The 16462-nt window shown below is 32.8% G+C and overlaps 2 protein-coding genes across 3 annotated transcripts in view; both read right to left on the bottom strand.

Moving 5' to 3' along the window:
* LOC134228632 (putative oxidoreductase YteT) overlaps positions 1–16462 on the bottom strand; it is a 164502-nt gene that overhangs the window by 49096 nt on the left and 98944 nt on the right. The window lies entirely within an intron of this gene.
* LOC134228618 (uncharacterized) lies at positions 4968–7480 on the bottom strand. Of its 2 annotated transcripts, none has more exons than XM_062710282.1 (2): positions 6775–7480; positions 4968–5830 (listed from the first exon to the last, which is right to left on the bottom strand). In XM_062710282.1, the coding sequence occupies exons 1-2, from the start codon at positions 6845–6847 to the stop codon at positions 5529–5531; spliced, it is 375 nt and encodes a 124-aa protein (XP_062566266.1). In that variant the 5' UTR covers positions 6848–7480; the 3' UTR covers positions 4968–5528. The 2 variants fall into 2 exon arrangements, with proteins under 2 accessions (XP_062566266.1, XP_062566267.1); XM_062710283.1 differs by lacking the exon at positions 6775–7480 and adding an exon at positions 5977–6125.

The following is a 16462-nucleotide window of genomic DNA, read 5'->3' as shown; positions in this document are numbered from 1 at the left end:
GCTTTGCTGTAGATTGTTGAAATGGGCTTTGAGCTTGAATACTGCACCGATTCTCCATAATATTCCATTGCTTCCTACTTCGTTTCGTCTGGAAATTGAACCAACGGCCTACCGATTACGGATTAAGCGCAAAATCATCTGAGCTACCGTGGAGGTCCAACAAATAGTGAACAGTTTCCCTTCTTGGTTACAATGCTAAAAAAGTACAATGTAACAATAAATTCCTAAAGCAGACAAACATTTTTACTTTCAATCACTGGAATGCTGTTTCTATGGATACTCCACCATGAAGCAATTAATCCCCACAGCAATGTAAGGTAAATCCCCCACAACGAAGCAGCAATAAAGCCTAATTTATCTTAGGCTATCCGTGTTTTACTGTCCTTGCGATATATATATTTACACTTTACATGTACTAGTTTGTTCTGTGGCTACATCGCTTCAACCAAAAACGTTTTTTAAGAATTGTACTTAATGTATTTAATTGCCAAAACACCTTCTAATTAAAGAGTTTCGATTCCATCACAAAACATCATTAAGCATGTTAAGCAGGGAAATGTTATGTGGCGGAAAGTTTTTTAAAAAAGAAAATAATTTTTTTTCTCTTTTAAAATAGTAACCGTACCGTTAAGTTGGGGTTCACATTTTTCAAACAATTTCATTTCGTGCAGTGAAACATTTTATGCTGATCCTAAAATATTCAAATAATTCTTATAAAGTCTATCATCATATCATGACAAATATAGATATATATTCTGAAAGTTGAAGAAAGAGTAATTTACCTTAAAACATTAACACTGTTAGTAACATGTAAAAATTTTACATCAAAGACACCCACTTTTTATTCTATTTCCTGAATATATAAGATAACTTTTAATTCAGCTAATTAAAATAAGACTATAAGATTATTTTCCTGCCTGTTGAATTTTTAATGCCAGAAAAATAACATCTTGTGAGTTATGATAAAGACATGATTTCAGTTGTATAGTTTTGTGTGTAGAAACTGAAAATATACTAAATTTAAAAAAAATCTTAAGACTTTTCTTAAGACTTTTGATATCATTTTTTTTAGACTTAGAGTTTACTAGCATCTTCAGGAAATATCGAGCATTCAGCAGTTTTCGGCATTTAAAAAGTATCATCAGTAACTTACATAAGGGAGTATTTTAAATAGCTTCTTTTCATTATAGCATGAGTTGGAATAAGGTTGATGTTAAACATTATTCTGACAGTGAAAATCTCAAGTTTCAAATTGCAATAATGGGCAAAGTTTCATCAAAATCGGTGACAAGACTGCCAAAGAAGTTGAAATGGTAAAAAGGAATAGCTTTCAAAAAGGAATACTGAGGCTTCTCGGCAACAAAATATTTTACATGTAAATGCATATTGTAGTGTTTTGAGTCCAGCATTTAACAATTATAGTCACTTGCAGTCAAATGCCTGCTACATCTATTTCATACTTGAAAATTTCATTGACTTTATATAGACGACACTGGTAATCTAATTACTAAACTGTATGTTATATTTTTTCCATCGTCAGTCACCCTTATTTATTCAGTAGTTCTTTGCTATGACCAGCATTCATGGTGTAAAGTCTCCAAAATTATTCTACACACAAGGTACTGACAAGTTAAAAAGATATGTTATATGCCTTATGAATTTCAGTACCTCACTTAGAGTCAGAATTTTGCAAAATCTCACTATCGTTTTGATGACCTTACATGTTTGTAAATGCAACCTACTATGTCTAATTTAAAGTTGTTAAACAAACTGGAAAATCATTTTTTTTGGTACTAAATTTGACTACTGAATATTCATTCTATCTGATCTATATAAAGGATTCACGGTTGATGTGGTACATCGACAGGGGATACTTGCATACAGTGTACTCAGCAAATATATATATATCTTTGCAATTCAAGGTGTCCCTTTATTTGTCCTCTTCACAAAATGTTTTCTTCACTGGATTTTATAAAAGGTATATTTCCTTCCTTTGGGGCACAAATTGGACACAAATCAATTTCTGATCTGTGCTGAAATGAAATACTTCTTCGAAATTACAAGGTTTTGATTCGTATATTAGAACCCGGTTTTATATCATTTGGTGATCAAAAAATAAAAAAAAAACGGTCATGTTAGTAAGGCTACATGTGTGAAAGACATGGAGATAACGAACAGTATTTAAGATCAAAAGTCCTTAAACAATACAAAATAGGAGCAGAGCAAACACAGACCTCCAAACATCGGAGGTGGGATCAGATGTCATGGAGGAGTGAGCATCCCCTGCTGACCGATCACACCCGCCGTTTGCTCCTTGTCATGATCGGGAAATAATGGAAAATCCGTCGTCAATTCAGTGTATAAATAATGGACTAACAATTAGTATGAAAAACGTCAGTCAGTATATGACTCAATGATAAACTGTATTGCTGACAAGGTCATTGTATCGACACACAGAACTTACGAAATGATGACTTTAAACAAGACTGCTGATCTTCTTGTGTCAGCAACTTGTTCGTCGATAATTTACCTTATTCTAAAAATTGTTCATACATAGAGCATGCTCTTGCGTATCGAATTAACTGAGAGATATAAACTCTGTATGCAGGTGATGAAGGTATATTGCTGCACAAGTAAAGAAAGTTGAGGACTGAAAAGTTGATTTTAAAAAGTCATCACTTTTATCATAGAGCTTGGTTGTTAGATTACCATTACTGTCTTTTACAAGTAAAACATCCAAGTATAAAACAGATGTGTCAGACTCTGTGGTATCTTTTATCTCAAGCTCACCAGGATATATCGTATCGAAATAAGAATTAAAATTACCATTGTTAATTGACAATACCACGGCGATTTATCTAAAGGTCGAGTTGAAGGCCACAGCAAGTCTTTTTTTCATGCATAAAATTTTAGACAAATTCTGCTTCATATATGAATACAAAAATAGGTTTGCTAATAACGGGGCGCAATTGGTACCCATGGAAATTCCAAAAATTTGTTGGAAGACCTGGTCTCCAAAAACCACATTAATATTGTGTTGAACAAATACTTAAGCATCTTTTTGATGTCAACTTCAAATTAATTGTGTGTACAATCAGAATGTTTTAACAAAATAATTTTGTAAATGACAGTTAATGTTAGTCAGTTTTCGAGTTCTATTTTTTTTAAGCAGCTGTTAATGATATCAAGAAGCCTGAACTTTAATTTATCGTGGGGAATGGTTGTGTATAAAGTTGAAAGGTCGTACGTTTTTAAACTGTTGATTTTGGAAAAAATCTTGTGATTTCAAATGTCCAAAAGTTCCTTGGAATTTTTAAGTAACCACTTCTTTAATATATTGAAGTTTCACCTTCACTACTGTTTATATCTTAGTGACGAGTAAAGAAAGAGGCTTGGTTGATCATTTACCTGAAGCCGCTTTGTATCTTTGCTTGTAAGGATTTTTATGGAGTTTCGGAATTCAATATAGATACGGTAGTTCTATTACATTTTCGTCATTTTGTTTGTTTTGGATTTGAAAAAAATATTCAAAACTGTCATATTTTAAAGGGACCTATGAGTATATGTTGGATTACCACTTGTAGATTGAAAGCTCTTCTAAAATACATTTTTCTATATTAAGCCTTACAAACAAAGACAATGATGTTACTTTCTTTGTCAGCAGGGACCAATACGTACTGATCATGTATGCTATCTAACCCCATGTATATGCGAGGAGAATACTCGTTTATATTACAATTTTGATTGACACATAGAGCATATTAAATTTATATTATTCAATCTTCTTTTATCATAAATATATGCATGTACTTATGCATGTTTTTATATCTGACATAATATATTTATATTGTACAGTATAAAATGGCTGCCGTTTTTTGTTGTTACCCATAATGTTTGTTTTATTTTCATTTGAAAATAATGAATAGATTTAGAGGGAAATGATCACAGTTCATTATATCTTCCGGCTTTACTCGAAAGACATGCATTTCGGAATCAGTAGCTGCTTTCTGCTTTAAACATTCGATAGTATTTCTAATCGACTTCCTATAGGAGTGGATTCCGATAATATCTTATCACTGTTATTTCCCGGAAACTACACGGTCAGTAATTAAGATAGAGGGGAATCATCGTGAGTTCTTTTAGTTTTATCTGTCTCACAATCAAACAATGACATTTTCGAATCTTTATACATGTATTTTTTAGTTTACATGACATCCGCAGTGTCCATTAAAAGTTGTCGCTGCTGGACATAAAAATTGTATCGAAAAATATTTACGTAATAATCTTTATAAAACAGAAAGTAATAATTTAATTAATGAAATGAATTAATGAATAAATCAATTTTTAAAAGCTTCAACAGCTGTATCCTCTTCAGAAAAAAATTGTACACCTCAAGTTCACAAGTTGAAAAAGTTAAAATTGGTTCTATAATGAAAGGAATCTGGGCATTGATAAACTTCATTATATGACCCCCTCTTCTTAAATTCATTTCTATCAAAACATCTCTAGATGTATCATGAATTTTTAAATCCTTTTTTACTATTTTATAAAGAAGATGCATGTTTCAGGTAGAAAGACGTAAAGCACAAAATTATAGAAAGACTTTAATATCTTATACATATATATATATACATAAGGGTTATCAATGACTAACCATTCACTTGAGTACTCGTCAAAATGGCCGAGAATCGAAGTATCGAAAACCAAAAATGATATTCAAGTAATTAGACAAAACAGTGCCTTGCAAAAATTATTATTTTCAACCTTTAGTGTGGATTTTAGACGTTGTAAAGTCACAGGCGCAATAAGGTCATTTAGCGCTAAACACAGGTATACCTAAATTGAAGGGTTCACTTTAAGTCTATATATTTACATTCACTGAATATTTTCTCCTTTATTTCTTAAGATAAAAGAACAATATACGATGGTGTAGATACATTTGTGCATATAACAGTATAAGTTTTAAATTTTGATATTGTTATTATTGAATAATGACCGATTGAGTACTTGAGTACTCAATATAGAAAAGACGGGCGAGTGATCACTATGGTTTTGACAACCCTTATCTAGAAATGCTCTTATATCTATAATTAATACATCCCTCATTAATCACACCAATGTCACAAAAATTATTTTCTCTTATGTTTCAGTGTATACTCTCTAGAATGAGTATCCCTTCCCTTCTTTTTCTTGTAGATTGTCCTATATTCTTCCATACCTCATTTAACAATTTCTTATGCTCTAACGCTCAAGTTATTACGAGCCAAGTTCGTCAAGATGTATAATAAGCCTTTACTCAGATCGAATTATAGTGGATAGAAAATCGATTCTTAGGCATCAATCAAACTGCTCCGGGGCTTCATCTTATACATTTGACAGGAAATAAGCTGCCGAGATCGCCTTCATCCTAATACTGTGCTCATGAAACATCGCACACGGCAACAGATTCTAAATTTTCATCTGTATCAATGTCACATGACTGGAATTTTAGAAATCTGGTTTATAATGGATAAAGAGGATTTGAATTTTCATCCCATTTTCTGTTTGTGTCTCTTCCAGCGCTGCTTTTTCTTCTTCATTTTTCTCATTCTCTTCGAGCCTTTGAGTCGTCGCTGGTGTTTTGACTTTCTGCTGGGTGATTCTGTTTCCCGCCGATCTTTCATGTGACTAGATTCCCATCCCTTTTTCCTGTTTTGGTAGTAGCTGCTTCTACTACACTCTTTTGATTTTGTTTTCGACTCGACCAACTGATCATTATTATCTATAAACTCCAAAATGTCTTCATTCATATATATCGATTTTGATCTCAATGCTGAGCAGGTTCCGTCATCTGCAACAAATATTAAGTTCACGTTATATAGTCACAGCTAAATTAATACAAGCTACTAGTATTTTTTTTTAACCACGAATCACCATTATTCTGTTTCAATATATTAAAGCTTATTCTCTAGCAGCCCTCCAGAAAACATTTTTTACTTGAATTCAATATCCATGTCATAATCTGTTTGTTTCTTTCAAGTCCAGCATGTGCTATAGTATGTTACGTTCCTAAGCAGATGTTTCCAGCATTAGAAAAACTACTCTCCCCAAGATTAATAAAGTAATGCTATTGATCAGTAACCGGCCTTATTTTGCTCCGATTTCTCGAAATGTCTATATGCACCCACATATCAATCATTTTGCTGCGCATTTTTCCCCGTAAATTGTCACCTGCGTAGAAACCCTAGGCATAGAGTCAACATTTTCTTTCTTCTTCTTTTCTAAGTAGAGTTTTAAAAATTTTGAAAATATTAAAATTGGACTTTTTTTGTTGGAAAGATTTAATTGATCAACCACATTTCAAAGGGTATCATCGAAGAAGTGTTAGAAACGAGTTGGCTTTACGAAGAATGCATTTTAAAATAGTAGGAATAAAACTCATTTTTGAAATTGAATAAAATGCATTGTACATAAATACAATAATAATAAAAATATTTTATTGTAAACACAAAATACGGTATAATGCTTATTCGAGATTTTAAAAGTTAAAATTAAAAAAACACTTTCACAAGCACAAACAAATTAAATGCGCAACGTGCTATAACAAGTACAGATACTATAGTAATTCAATTCGATAAATTCTTTTTCGTCTGTTTCTAAGATTTAAAAAAATTAGATTTTTAAGTTATGCTTCTCTTTTATAAATTTCAGGAAAAATTAAACATGTACGTACATATTATTAATAAAAAAATAATAATATTAAACACATATCAATAAAGGGGAAATATCACTTACCCGTATAAACAGAATTTTTCAGTGCCACCAACGTCAAAACGAGCACTTTCACTAAATCAAAACAAAATTTCATATTGGAATTTTATAATCATACTTTAGACTTCCCGTCTTCCTCGTTTGTTGCATGGTATATGAGAGATTTGCTAATTAGTAAGGCCCCCCTAATTAGCAGGGAAGCTCGGGGTATAAGTTGATATAAATGACAACATTCATCCGCGCCACATCGCGACTAGGGAACGCAGGAGCTCCTTTTTCTTAACATGATATATAATCAATACTGAGTTCGGATTGAGAAAGAAAATTAACGCTATATGTTTGAAGGCAATGATAACAAATCTGATAAATCACGTCTAATTAATCATTAAACTCCGAAGTAAAAACGCATACATTGTATTCCTTCTAAGGGCTAAAGCTTCTTGTTTCTGGTAGAAATTTTTACATTCTGAGATCATACGTATACTTATTGGGCACTGATTACTTCAGTTTCCATGGGAACTGTTACACCGGCAGATTACCTTTCCAGTATACGTTTATATATTGTTGCATAATTTGAATGTTCCGTGATTTCTAACATTATATTATCAGTATAGGTATACTTTCGTCAAATTTCAGATCAATATAGTTCCACAGGTCCCTTAATCTAACATCCTTAATGCTAATGGTGATTTATTGAATGATTTTCTTTAATTATTAACTGTGATTGAATTTCCCCCCGAGTTTTCCCGGCAAAGGCACTTAATGGAGATGAGGGGTCATAAAGCCCACAATGCTTGCTCAATATTTGAAAAACTTTATCCATTTCCTTAATTTTAATTCTGATGTTGTAATATTTTATTACAAGAAAAATTTATTGCTAGAGGCATATATGGGATTTGATGAACCTCAATTTGTCTAACTTGTCTTATTATTGAAAGTCTCAGGTTCTTTCCGAAATGGAAAAGGATCTGTAGAACACGCGCATACCCCCCCCCCCCCCATTCCTCTGAATAAAGATTAATCAACTTAGATTACTGAGGCAAACTAAAATCCATATCCATATCTAATTGGTTTCTAACAGCAAAATTATTGGCGGAAAAATATTTCACAAAAAAGCACTTTTATCGAACGAGAATCTTCCCTGCCTAGGTTTGACTTATTCGATTTCTTCAAAATCAGAAAATGCAAAACTAATTCTTTATTATTCATAACGATGAGTTGTAAAAAAAAATCCTACTTTAAATTCCAATGTCTAAATACCAAAAAGACACGTTCTAAAAAATTAAACGACAATTTTTGCACTTTACATGTAATTTTCAGTGTACATGTATCTGTCTAAAGTTGACTTGAATAGTATCTTGGAATATTTTACTGTGGTTCTGCACACAGGTGGAAAGTTTTTCAAAGTTATACTAAATTATTCAAGGAGAGCAAGTGAGTAAGAGAGAGACTTATGAGATGAATGTACAAATAGAAAAGACAGGCTTTTCAAAAATATCCTATTTCCTTGACATTTTCTGAAATTTAAAAGAGTGAATGAACTTTTTGTGAGTGGGGGTTATTATCTCCCAAGGTATGAGTGGGTGAAATCAAAACGAAAGCAGAAAATTTCCCCCGAGTCCCCGATTAAAATTCGTGGCAAAAATAAAAGAAAACGTTATTTGAACTGGCATTCTCAGTGTATCCTAAATGAATGAATCGAAGAGGTGTTTTTGATTTTGAAAGGCCACTGAAAACACTGCCGACACTGCTTTTAATATTGCGGGGAAGTGAGCGAGTGAAATGAAAAGTTGTACAGCAAGTAAATGCCATAAGACAATATACAACCGATATTTATTATTATCATTGATTTTTTTTGTCACTTTAAATAGAAAGTCCATACTTTCTGAATTCTTTCCTTTGATTTATGTATTCTAGATTTAAAATTAAGGCTTCGAATATTACTAACTGCCTTGTCAAAACCAACTTTTTGACCAATTATCAGAACATGTATAATACGAATGAAATACCCTTAATATCCCCCTAAAATGATATTAATTTTTCCGATATCATTTACTTGTCTTACTTAAGGAAATCTAGACGGAGGGTCAAAATTGGGGACACTTTAAGAGGGGCGGATAGGGCTATTAGAAGTTATGATATTAATTTTCATTGCAAAAGCTCAAAAACGTCCCCACTGATATCAGATGTATGTTAAAACACGCATTAAACGGTTGGGGGCGATATGAAAACCACCTATCCTTCTGTATTCAAGAATTCAGAAGTGAAAAAAGAATTATATTGATTACATCATCAGTACGTACTAGTACCTGCTGACAAAGCAGGTAACAACATTGTCTTTGTAAGGCTCATTGTACATTACAGCTAGGAACTTGGATTGATTTAATTCTACAAGTGGTAAGGTAAATTATACTCATATTTCCTTCTAAGGAAGAAATTCTTCAAAATCATACCGATAGTCAGTTTTAAGTATTTTTAATATTCCAAACAACCAAAGTAAATCTGAATTACCATATCTGGTATCCAAACTTCACAAAAATCCTTACAAACAAAGATACCTAGCGGGTTCTAATAAATGTTCAACCAAGCCTCTTTCTTTACTCCTTACCATAACACTGGTGTAGGTGAAACTTCAAGACTACCGTGCAACAACATTTTTGATAAGAAGTGTAAATCAGATGTGGATACAACAAAATTCCAAGGAACTTTTGGAACCTTTGACATCACAAAATTTTATCAAAACCAACAGCTTAAAACTCCTAAGAGACAAAGATAAATAGCGCGGGTTCCAGTAAATGTTCATCCAAGTTTCTTTTTTTACTCCTCACTAAGGCATTAACAGTAAAAAAGGAGAAGAGGTCTGTGAAATAATATATTCGAGAAGTGGTGTGAGGAAGGATATGGAGATATTGAACAGTATTCTATATTAAAGTCCATAAAACAATACAAAAAAGGAGCAGAGCAAACACGGACCTCCGAAACATCAGAGGTGGGATCAGGTGACATGGAGGAGTGAGCATCCCCTGCTGACTGGTCACACCCGCCGTGTGCTCCTTGTCATGATCGGGAAATAACGGAAAAATTCGTCGTCAATTCCGTGTGTAAATAATGGACTAACAATTAGTATGAAAAACGTCAGTCAGCATTTGACTCAGTGATAAATCGTATTTGCTGACAAGGTCATTGTATCGACCAAACTTACGAAATGATGACTGCTGATATTCTTGTTTCATCAATTTGCTTGTCAATAATTTACCTCGTTTTAGAAATTGTTCATAGAGCATGCTCTTGCGTATCGAATCAACTGAGATATATACATTCTGCATGCAGGTGATGAAGGTATATTGCTGCATAAGTAAGGGAAGTTGACGATAGAAAAGTTAAAAGTCATCACGTTTATCATATAGCTTGGTTGTTAGGTTACCATTAACGTCTTTTTCAAGTAAAAATGTCCAAGTATGAAACATCAAATGTGGATACTTAAAAAATTCCAAGGAACTTTTGGAGCATTTGATATAACAAAATTTTACCAATATCAACAACATAAAATTCTACGACTTTTCAAACTTTATAAACAATCACCCCTTACGATAACGTCCAGGTTCTTTGATGTCATTGGCTGTTACTTTTTCAATTAAATTGAAATTCGTATATTTACTTACTTTGTCATTGGTTATATGCAAAATTATTTCTTTTAAACATTCTGAGTTTACACACAAGTTCTCTGAAGTTGATGCTAAAAAATAATCGAGTTTCTGATTGATAATATCTATGTGGTTTTTGGAGACCATGTCCTCCAGCAATCTATTGGAATTACCATGGGTACCCTTTGTGCCTCGAAATAAGCAGAATTTGTCCAAAATCTTATACCTAAAAGGAAGAAAACACGCGCTGTGGCCTTCAATTCGACATTTAGACATATAGACGATCGACGTATTGTCATTTAACAAAGGTGATTTCTATTCTTATGTCGTCGATGCGATATATCCCGGTGAGCTTGAAATGAAAGATACCACAGAGTCTGACACATTTGTTTCGTACTATTTGAGAAAGACGTTATTGGTAAACTTACAACCAAGCTCTATGATAAGCGTGATGACTTTAACTTTTCTAATGTCAACGTCCCTTACTAATGCAACAACATACCTTCCTTACATGCATACCGAGTTTACATCTCTCAGTTGATTCGATACTAAAGAGCACTCGCTACGTATGATCTTTTTAAACGAGGTAAATTATTGACAAACGAGTTGCTGAAACAATAATATCAGCAGTCACATTTAAAGTCATAATTTTGTAAGTTCTATGGTCGATAAAATGACCTTGTCAGCAAATGCAATTTCACTGAGTCAAATGCTGACTGACATTGTTCATATTTATTGTTAGTCCATTATTTATACACTGAATTGACGACGGATTTTTCCGTTATTTCCCGATCATTACAAGGAGCACACGACGGGTGTGACTGGTCGGCAGGGAATGCTCACTCCTCAGTGACACCTGATACAGACTCTGATGTTTTGGGGGTTCCTGTCTGCTCTGCTCCAATTCTGTATTGTTTAATGGACTTTTGAGCTTGAATACTGTTTATGGTCACATATTTCATCATTCTGAATTGAAAGCTTCATATACAGAGAGTATGTAAAAATTTTCGAGCTTGACTTTAGCCTTTTGGCTTTTAGAATAAATACAGGTCTTCCATAGGTCATATGCCTTTAAAGTCTTTATTTCGCACAAGTTCTTTGGTCAATACAATGACTTTGTAAGCAAATACTGTCTATTATCAAGTCGAATACTATTGAGATTTTCATGTTATTGTTTGGTCTTTATTTAGGACTTACACACTATAAATTGACTGTAGAACGATTTTTTCTATGTTCCCGATCTTACTTCTAATGCTTACTCGGGTTATGTACTTTTTCTGCAAAGGCTGCAACAGTGTTTTTTTTATTTTTTCACCCGGAAGCAATCCCGAACTTTTGTAACCATATCTTCTTTTCATCTACAGACACCAGAAGAATGATCAGTTGTCATGTATTGGAGTTCTATCCAAATCCTTGTACTGAACTGTCAACTTTGAAGATTTGCTGGCACGAAAATATGACTACTGTCCTCTTCAATCCAGGAAGAAATAGGATTTGAATACGGCATTTAAAAATAAACGATTTGAAAACATAAACGCGATAATCGAAGTGATGGAGATGTTAGTCTCGTTGGCATTTTTAACCAAGAAATCTGGTATTCTTCTTTAATATTGACTTTTTGGTGAAATTCGTGCATGTATGCCTATAATTAATTTCAGGAAAAGAACATATCACACGTTCTGGTTTCTTAAATATTTTCAGACAGTAGAAAAGTGGTAAAAAATCCTGAAAAAAATCGTAGAAACCCTTGAGTCGAAAAAATAACTACTAATAACTGCAAGGTCCGTTATTTGCTCTTTATCAACGATGCATTCACCATGGCTATTTAAAGCTGACTATGAAATATATATGAAGATAATAAGCAGTTTTCAAGCTCGAAAGTTCATTAAACTATACAAATCAGGAGCAGAGAAACACGGACCTCATAAACATCATAGGTGGGATCAGGTGCCATGCATGGAGATGTGAGCATCCCCTGCCGACCGGTCACACCCGCCGTGTGCTCCAATTCAATTTACCACTGGAACAAATTCACAGGAAAAACTTTGTAAGGTTCCAGTTAAAATGACAGATTGCAAGTATGACAAAGTTTATAACAGTATCCAGGACACTGCTATGCCTCACCTACTCTAGATTTTTTAATGTGGCGTATAGCCAAAGATTGGAATGTTTTTACATAAAGTATAGGTAGAATCTAAATTTAAAAAAAAAATACACAAACATGTACATGTATGTAAGCTCAATTACATCTCGACATAATTGAATTCAATTTTATTGGCAATGTTGTTACACAAAACCTTATGCCAGGAAACACAAAACCTTATTTCAGGAAAAACAACTTTCTTCTTCAATAGAACTCCATATACCATGGGTCATAATAAGGTCATCCAAGTATCTTATGGTCAATTTGATACATGTAAATTATGTCTATATAGAATAACAATTGCCATTCCTTCGGGATTAGAGTTAGAGGCAAACACTTACAAAAAAATTTTTCTTATGACAGCATCTGGTGTTTATCCTGGCGGCCATTCAGGGGTTATTAACTTTTTTCTTATAAAAACCAATTCTCAGAACTCTTCATTTTACGCAGTACTTCGCCTTGACATCTTCCAAAATAATAGCCAAACATTCGTCGATCGTGAAAAATTAAAAACTCTAGGCTCCTTGATATCATAGAAAACTGCTTTTTTTTCTTTCAATAGAATGGAAGTCTGAAATTTTCTTATTTTGTGATTGGTCATTAACAAAATTATTTTGTCTACAATAAGTCTGAGTCTACATACAGTTATACTCCTAAGGTGATTATTTAGAAGGTTACGGGAATTCCTAATTGAAAATATTTTATATAGTCTTTGAAGGCAAGTTTTCCAATTATGCAACAAACTGTTGAAGTTCTCAACTGGGCACTAACTATGCTCCTTTATTAGCTGACCTGCTGTTTTTATTTTCCTTTGAAGCAGAATTTAATTTTTAAAAAAACTTCTACGTGAGAAGAAGAAAACACTTGTGGTAATTTGTGGTAACTTCCTGCTAGAAATGAATTGCTATAAATCTAAAGCACACTCATGTGATTTTGTCAGACTTGAAAATTCATCTCTTTAGTTAAGCACTGCTTTGAAATTTTTGAAAATATTTCATCATGGAACGAACTTTCTTAACTCCCCTTATATAGAAACGAAATGACTTCACCTTTTCTGATTTATTCTAACTATCTAAAAACTCTTTTGCTTTACCAAAGACTTTATGAAATAGTTTCAAAATTCAAACCAGGTTTGGGATTTGATATTTTGGATATTTGAAGTAAAAGACTAAAAACCCAAAATGTAAAAAGTATTGTTGAATATTTGAAATTTGAGTTTTTAAATCAAAAATTTATTTATTTATTTACTTATTTATTTGTCAGGCAAAAGAGCTTTTAGATAGTTAAAGTATTGAACTGATGTTAAAAATTCAAATTGGATTAGGAAATTTGATATTTTGGATATTTTAAGTGTAATCCTTAAAACTCAGAGTGTTTTGGTTATTTGAAATTTGAATATTTGAATCAAAATACCAAATTTAAAAAAAAATCCAAAACGCTTGAAAGATGAAGTAAATTCTAACAATCTAATTAAAATTTGATGTTAGATCCTCTCGCATACTAACGTAGCGAGTATGCCAGCGGATTTGTCATCTAATTTTAATTAGATTGTAAATTTTGAATAATTAAAAGACGAAAAATGTTATGGAACTTTAGTTTGATAAGCGTAAACTTTCTGAACAAAGGGTAAATTAAAAACTAAAAAAAATTAAAATATACAAAAATCGTTTTGTAAATTTGAATATTTAATATAAAAATCTGACAAATTAAACTCAGAAACCTGTTTGAAAATTTGATAATTTAGATTTTTGAACTAAAACATTAAATTTCAATATGTATACCAAATCAGTTTGAGTTTTTGAAATTTAGAAATTTGATCTGTCATATTAACATTCTGAAACTCTAAATCGTTTTAGAAATTTTGATTGTTAAGTGTTACACGGGCCTACTATGTTCCTTTTAAATACAGTTATAACTAGAGGTTCTGTGAGCAATGAGCACACTAAATGATACCCCCGCCTCCCCATACGAATATAAAGGCAGTGTTCATGTTTTGCAATGGGAAACCATAAATATATGTGTCGGATCAAAAAGTGAAATAGGAGGTGCACTATGACATTATGTAACTAGTGCTAATTGTAACGGGGACCGTTACAGATGTTCCCCAAACGCTCCCCAACTCCCTTTTGGTGCCATATTCCCTGTTATCTCTATTAAATAAGAAATACTTTATGGAATTTAGACTTAATCAAGGTCTTCCAAAAAAAATACAAAATATATTTAAAAAATAGGCATTGCACGCGTGTTCATGTGCGTAACGACCATATTATCTTGTCTACACTATCTAAAATTTTAATAATATCAAAGCATTTAATCCAAAAGTATTAAAAAATGCACTCATTCGAGTGTATTTTTTATTTTACTCATTTCACGTGCACGCACGTGCATAATGACTACACCTTCTTGTAGGAGTCCCTTATATTTATCCAAGTTCTAAATCCCATCCTGTTTGGTTGAAAAACAAGAGAGTTATAGCCATTTGAAGTTTCAGCCAATCAGATTGCAGCACACGTGCATGCGCGTGATTTCATGAATATTTTCTATATCATATGTTAGGATATCGTAATGCATGACTATGTTTTAAATTTCAAAGCATTTCGTCAAAAAACAAACGAGATATAGCCATTTAAAGTTTTAGCCAATCAGATTACAGCACGCGCGCATGCGCATGCTTTTATTAAAATTTTAACATATCATGCTGTAGATCTTTATAATGTAGGACCATGTTCAAAATTTCAAAAGATTATGACAAGAAACAAGAAAGATATTGAGACTTTAGTTTCAGCCAATCAGAGGAAAGCGCACGTGCATGCGCGTGAGATCTTGCTATTTTGACCATGCCATCTTGTCTATACTACTAATGTATCCTTACATTATGAGTTTCAAAGCATTTTATCAAAAAATAGAAAAGTTCCGACTATATCTATTATATTGGTTATTTCAAGTGTTGCAGTGCGCGCTCTTGCAAGCACGTGCGCGCAAAATGACCTTGATTCCGCAAATCTGCATAACATGTCTACTTACCCTAAAAAGGTTTTACCTACCTCGGACGAACAGTTTACAAGATCATTCCCGGACAAAAAAGTACCCAGGAAGAAGAAGAAAAATAATAATAATAATAAGAAACAGAGTAAAAACAATATGTTCCCCAACTTCGTTTGGGGAACATAATAACGTTTCTCTGAAAGTCTCATCAAATTTCATTCGGTGGTATAAGAGGAAATGCGGATAAGAGATGGGTACCCCAAAGCGTAGCAGACGGACGTACAGACAGACAGACGGACATCCCGCTATATACCCTAAGAAACACGTTTTTGTTTCCAAAACTGTTTTTGCATATGATTTTTTGGTGTCCTATGAGTGTTTGCCTAGAATTCATCAACAATATGTTATAAATGGTTCCATCCAATAAGGCTTGCATATCAATATTCTCTTTTTATGCAAGTCTCTTTATTATACCCCCGCTTGAAAAGTGTAATGGCTTCATATATTTGTCTTTTACCATAACTGTTATGGTCCAAGACTAATATATAAAACCATAACGCTACAGTTCTTCAGCTAGTACTGCAAATGCATGGGTAAAGAAAAAATTTAATAGGAATTTAAGAACAATTTTATTAAAACATGTGTATATAACTGATCATTCTATAAAACGGTGATGATCAAATTCAGGTACATGTAAACTATATTTTGAATTTCTTGTCAGGGTATTTGAACGTGTATACATGCAGTTAAGGTTTTAAATATCGTAAATCGTTAATAAGTATGGTGAAAGCAGTTCAAAATAGGATACACTGATGGAACATAATTGCGTAAATACCACTTTTAGTTAAAAATGCATTGCTACATGCAATGGTCAGAGTTGCATACAATTCACATTCCGTGACATGACTTAATTGACTCTCATTGAAAAACATGCGTATGC

The sequence above is a fragment of the Saccostrea cucullata genome, unplaced genomic scaffold (assembly GCF_032062105.1).
Source record: "Saccostrea cucullata isolate Sc308-1 unplaced genomic scaffold, CSIRO_AGI_Scuc_v1 ctg547, whole genome shotgun sequence".
NCBI classification, from domain to species: Eukaryota; Metazoa; Mollusca; class Bivalvia; order Ostreida; family Ostreidae; genus Saccostrea; species Saccostrea cuccullata.
The sequence above is the reverse complement of the archived record's forward strand: the minus strand, read 5'-3'. Positions and strand labels throughout refer to the sequence as shown.